General features: G+C 45.7%; 1 protein-coding gene across 2 annotated transcripts; it reads left to right on the top strand.

The window, feature by feature from the left end:
• On the top strand, positions 1-6,068 carry sgl (UDP-glucose 6-dehydrogenase sgl). 2 transcript variants are annotated; one of them, XM_011155054.3, is made up of 6 exons: positions 1-340; positions 2,330-2,803; positions 3,587-3,784; positions 4,000-4,446; positions 5,140-5,295; positions 5,621-6,068. In XM_011155054.3, exons 2-6 carry the CDS (start codon positions 2,339-2,341, stop codon positions 5,795-5,797), a joined length of 1,443 nt encoding a protein of 480 aa, XP_011153356.1. In that variant the 5' UTR covers positions 1-340; positions 2,330-2,338; the 3' UTR covers positions 5,798-6,068. The 2 variants fall into 2 exon arrangements, with proteins under 2 accessions (XP_011153356.1, XP_011153357.1); XM_011155055.3 differs by lacking the exon at positions 1-340 and adding an exon at positions 367-647.

The raw sequence follows: 6,068 nt of genomic DNA, 5'->3' as shown, positions 1-6,068 counted from the left end.
GACGTGGCAACATGGAGTCGGGACAATGCGGCCTCGGCTTTTCCATTTCGCACAGTCTCGCGAAATGACGAAAGTGTAACGTTTAGTGCGGCAGGCAGAATTTGCAATGCGGCTCGGCATCGTAGCGCACTGTGGCCTCTTGTTATGAACAGAGCGCCCCGATTTTCGTTCCTACACCGTGGAAAGCCCACGTGTTCTTCCGCATCGTTCCTCGCTCGATCGGCCGCTATTCGTCGTCTCACAGCGTTCGCCTTCACATCGCAGCACTGCTGACTACCTGTGAGAAACCGCTGCCCCTTCAGTGGACCAAGAACAGCAGCAAGTGCACCAACAACAGCAGGTAAAGGAACAACGGAAAACCCGGTACCTGTGCACAGTTCTTTTTCCCTCGCATTCGCTCTCGAGCGAAGCATTGTGCTCCGAAATATCCCACAAACGAGACTTCGTCTCTAAAATTCACCTCTTGACACTGATCGTGTCATTACATTTGCCCGGAGAATAATCAGAGAGCGCAATAATTTTGGCAACGGCGAATTCCACGTGTAATATTCTGCGTGAAGGACACTTCCAAGACACCAGACGACGAGACGAGCGTGGGCGGATAGAGTGCGTTCGGAGTATCGTTGACGTGTTCTGTCAAAAAGCCGGTAGATATATTTTTATCAATCCAGCCGCGTTGTTCCGGCGTGTTGATATCGCGGGCAGCCTGTGTTTTCTGATATTGGAGTAATTTAAGCGACGGAGAGATACGAATAACTGCTCGTGGAAGAGAGACAGACGAGTCTGTGTCTCCTCCGGGGTCGTTGCTCGGTTGGTGTGATAGATCTCGTCGGAAAAGAAAAATTTATTCCAATTTCGTGGACGTTTTCGTCTGATTTTTAATCTGATGACGTGTTCGACAAGAAGACATTTAACAGAAATTACTCAACGTGCCCGGCTCTAGAATAAATATACATTGTATCAACAATATACATATATATATATATATATATGTATTAGCTTTCCCTATCTCTGTTATTATCTACAAGGTCGTTTTAATCAAGCTTTAAAGTATAAGTCAGTGTTCTCGATATTTGATAAAGGTTTTGTTACAAGGGGTTTGTTTTCTATTGCTGAACTGGCTGTACTAACTTACACTTGTTCTCTTTTTTTCTCCTTTTCATTAACTCCTAAATGTATATCTATTTCTCTTTATGTTCCCTGAGTGAACACTAGTTGAGTGAACACTAGTTCGTCGATAAAAAACAGACCTATCATAACTTGTAAGATAACCCAGAGCTTGACAAAATGTGCACGCGACGGCCAATTTTCAACCATCTGCTATTCCCTTTACCTCGCCGCTCCGCGCGCTGATTACAAGCCGCTCGAGCCTCAGGAGCGTGTTTCCAATAGTTTTCACGTCACCCATGAGGTACTATTGTTGACGCGTTTTTTTTAAGTGGTATCTCCAGTAGGCCTCTTCATTTTTCAAAAATGAAGAAATGATTTATAAAAAATGAGAAGTGTTCTTCTTTAAGCGACGATTCCTTATCACGTCTTATGCGGCTCGCTACATGCAATATCCAAATTGACGTTTCCACTCTTATCAATAAAAGACGAAAATCGAATTGAATATTCTCCATTTAACATATTTTATTTCGCTTCTGTTCAATTAGTTACGGGTTGTTACAGTCATCAGTGGATTAGGCTTACTGGGGATACCACTTAAAAAAAAAACGCGTCAACAATAGTACTTCATGGGTAACGTGGAAAACTATTGGAAACACGCTCCTGAGACTCGAGCGGCTTGTAGGCAGCACGCGAAGCGGCGAGGTAAAGGGAATAGCGGTGAGAGATGGTCGAGAATTGGCTGTCGAGTGCACATTTTGCCGAGCTGTGAGATAACCGATCCATTAAAATAATTGTTTTGCTGGACGATACGCAGAAGTTCGAAGCAACGAAAATTTGGTGTAACGCTGAGAATCGTGTTGCTTTGCTTGCTCTTAACTTCTATTTGCTCGTCGTTTCTGTTAATCTAGATTAGGTGAATGTATTAGATTTAATAAATATATCGTATTAAATATTTTACATTCTGGCTTATGCATTTGACAAGCGATATCGCTCATCACAGCTCGTTACTTGGCACGCCAAAAGCACGATAAAAGCTGTTTTCAGATCGTGTTGACCTGTTGTTCGCATTTTTGCATAAATATTTTTTCCTTCGTACGAGCACGACATGAATCGTTTGAATTTGCTTTCCAAATGCAGTCATGTGCATATCACAAGTGCTCGACTTAGTGTGAAATAATAAACTCTCACTAATGCGACGACCCGTCGATCAATGTTACAGTCGATCGAGATGACAAGGATCCGTAAGATCTGCGGCATCGGGGCCGGTTATGTGGGTGGACCCACGTGCAGCGTCATCGCCCTCAAGTGCCCAGAGATTCAGGTGACAGTGGTGGACAAGAGTAAGGAGAGGATAGCGCAATGGAACTCGCAGAAGCTGCCCATCTACGAGCCGGGTTTGGATGAGGTAGTGCAAAAGTGCCGGGGCAAGAATCTGTTCTTTTCTACGGACATCGACACGGCGATCATGGAGGCCGACCTGATATTCATCTCGGTGAACACGCCGACGAAGACCTTCGGCAACGGCAAGGGTAGGGCCGCGGATCTCAAGTACGTGGAGAGCGCAGCCAGGATGATCGCGGAGATCGCGACCGGCGACAAGATCGTCGTGGAGAAGAGCACGGTGCCAGTAAGGGCGGCCGAGAGTATTATGAATATCCTGCGCGCTAATCACAAGCCAGGCGTCTCCTATCAGGTAAAATCGCCGATCGCGATGTCGCAATCGCACAATTCAAACAGACGAAGCGGGGTCGTTCTACGCGCGCTTGTTTGCTCGTCGTCCGATGCGGATATACACGTAAATCCCATCAGGCGTATCTCGCACACACATCATCGTCATCGTCATCGTTAATCGCACTACGATCGTAATTGTGAAACACGCTGACTGTTCGCCGATTACGACGTGTAGTCCCGCCCGCAGGTAAAGTTTCTCCGTACGAAACGCTACGACTTTCATTCAGACGGTATTAATTGCGATGTACCGTCCACTCGCGTATTGTACACACGCAATTGCCGCAGTACCGCAATTGGCTATATTTATATGCGCTGTTTATTGAATACCCATTGAGTACTCCCCGCTGCGCTGCAACATGATATTGCGCCAAAAGCAGGTGAAGTACCGCCCGCCGCTCCGAAAACGGAGCACTCGATCGTATCTCGCACGTGCACGCAAAGTTTTACTACTCTGCGCCTTTGTCGTGCTCGCTATCAGTCAATTGTCGAATCATCGGCAACGATCGCTTGCGATTTCTCTATCTCTCGCACGAGCCGACGCGACGCCGGCCGCCCAAAGTAACACGCCGCTCGCTTTTGCTTCATTCCTCCGCGTGATTGTTCGTGACCTGTCACCTGCTCAGGTGCCAACCTTGGTACGGCGCGTTACGCGTCGATTTGTCTCTTGCGCTTGCTTTTCTCGAGCGTCTCTCCCGCGTCTCCCGGAGTAGTCGTCTTCGTTAATCTGGCTTTGAACGCTTTTCAGATCCTCTCGAACCCCGAATTTCTCGCCGAAGGCACCGCCATAGAAGACCTGGTGCACGCAGATCGAGTGCTGATCGGCGGAGAAGACTCGCCGGAAGGTCAGGCGGCCATCGAGGAGCTCTGCAAGGTTTACGAGCATTGGATCCCGAGGGAGAATATCTTGACCACCAACACGTGGAGCTCGGAACTGTCGAAGCTGGTGAGCGTTCATTCGCCTCGTATCCGACGATTATCTTTATTTTATCATAAATAGAATTTGCGCGAATTTGCAAGCAAATTGCAACGTATCGATATAAGAATAGATAAATGCCAGAAGATGTCGTCTCGAAAAATCGTAAGTCAAGCTGGCGAATATCAAACGTGAATATTCAAACGAATGAATATTCATTCTCCATCATTTCTCTTTGATTTTAGGCGGCGAATGCTTTCCTGGCGCAACGAATATCCAGCATAAATTCCCTGTCAGCGGTATGCGAAGCCACGGGCGCTGACGTGTCCGAGGTCGCACGAGCGGTCGGGCTCGATTCGCGAATCGGTTCGAAGTTCCTGCACGCGTCGATCGGCTTCGGCGGTTCCTGCTTCCAAAAGGACATTCTGAATCTGGTGTACATTTGCGAGTGCCTAAATCTGCCCGAGGTGGCGGCTTATTGGCAACAGGTGATCGATATGAACGAGTATCAGAAGTCGCGATTTTCCGCGAAGGTTATCGAATCTCTCTTTAACACCGTGACTGACAAAAGGATCGCAATGCTGGGCTTCGCCTTCAAGAAAAATACAGGAGACACGCGTGAATCACCGGCGATTCACGTCGCCAAGACGCTGCTGGACGAAGGCGCCGTACTTCACATTTACGACCCCAAGGTCAGGCTCTTTCTCCTCCTTCGTATGTACAAGACGTCCCAGATGTTCCGCGCGTTCTTTAATGATGAGTTCCACGGCGGGTTTTCGCTGGCGACTCTGTCCTAAAAACTTCATTGGAATTCATCGCGAATTGGGATTTTGAATCCACTGTTAAGTATCTTGTTAAATCTACTGTACAACTACATTTCAAAGACGAAGGAGAGACAATATCTCTCGATCTGATTATGCTTCTGTGGTTTTATCAAGCAAATTTCATGCAGTAAGTAACGCTGCAATCAATAAATTACGACGCGTAATTCTAAATTCTCGCCGAAGTAAAGCTAACTCGAAATTCACCGCGGAAGTCACGATTGAAAGAGAATGCGCAGCAAACAAACTGCGTACACGCATCTCCAGCGGAATTACACATTCGAAAAAACGATCACACCCAATTCGAGGAAACCGTCTGTACTTTTTGCGCTAGCGGCCTTGAGTCGAATGGCGCGATAAGATTTTTGCGGAAAATGTTAAAGATTCAATCAGTTTAAGGCGACTGAAAGTTAATTGAATACCCGAGAGGTCGACCGGTTTCAAGCCCTTCCCTTACTCGCGTAAAATGAGGCGGGTTTTTTTACACGCTACGTTGGCGCTTTAATAATGAGCACTTGCCGATGAAAGCACACTGCGCTTCTTGTACGCCTTTCTAATCCGTAGGTCGAGGAGGCACAGATCATCGAAGATTTGACTCATCCGAGTGTGACGAGCAATCCCGAACACGTAAAAAGCAGAATCAGTATTTACAAGGACGCTTATAGCGCGACGAAGAACACGCATGCGATCGTGTTGTGCACCGAATGGGACGAATTTATCGTGAGTGCCGCAAGTTCGGACAGATTGATTACGACTATGGGATCGAGCTCGCGGTCGCTCGAGATTTTGCAGGAAATCAAAAGTCTTTTCTCCACTTGGATGAAAACGTATAGTTGAGAATATTTAATAACTTCATCGAATGCTTATTTAATCATTTGGAATAGCTTGTTTTAATAGCTACGAATGTGTATATTTGACGAAATTGAAATTTTACATGATTACATTTCTCACCGCAGATTTCTCGAAATATTGGATTACGGATCATTTGTAGGAATATTATTTTAACCACGTTCGATTATTCTAACGTATATATTGATATTTACAGGAACTGGATTACATACAGATTTATGCCGGAATGATGAAGCCAGCGTATATCTTCGACGGTAGAAAGATCCTAAACCACGATCGACTGCAGAAGATCGGTTTCGTCGTGCAAACCATCGGCAAGAGGCTCACCAGATCTGCGATTTCGAGAGCGTGGGGCAGCCAGACGCAAATTTAAGAGGAAATGGACCAATCTATACAAGCAATACTTCCAATTCGATAAATAATGTTAATTATATATTTAATGATATCTGCGATTTACTGCAAATATTTTGCCGAATTAATTTAAATGAATTGATGCATTTTTAAGACAACAGAGAGAAATAATGTGCGTTTGTGTGAGAGAAATGGAGTGAGTGAGAGAGATCAAATCGGACTATTTTAAAATTAGCACATTTGTCTCATGATGAACGTACCGATACAGACTGCGCATTGTAAAAAAAAAAAAC

The sequence above is a fragment of the Harpegnathos saltator genome, unplaced genomic scaffold, assembly GCF_003227715.2.
Source record: "Harpegnathos saltator strain DR-91 unplaced genomic scaffold, Hsal_v8.6 scaffold664, whole genome shotgun sequence".
Lineage (NCBI taxonomy): Eukaryota > Metazoa > Arthropoda > Insecta > Hymenoptera > Formicidae > Harpegnathos > Harpegnathos saltator.
The sequence above is the reverse complement of the archived record's forward strand: the minus strand, read 5'-3'. Positions and strand labels throughout refer to the sequence as shown.

Excerpts from the sequence above, each read along its gene's own strand:
- sgl (XM_011155054.3), top strand. The coding sequence starts at position 2,339 with ATGACAAGGATCCGTAAGATCTGCGGCATCGGGGCCGGTTATGTGGGT. Across the intron at positions 2,804-3,586 it reads AGCCAGGCGTCTCCTATCAG|ATCCTCTCGAACCCCGAATT; the intron begins GTAAAATCGCCG and ends AACGCTTTTCAG. Across the intron at positions 3,785-3,999 it reads GCTCGGAACTGTCGAAGCTG|GCGGCGAATGCTTTCCTGGC; the intron begins GTGAGCGTTCAT and ends CTTTGATTTTAG.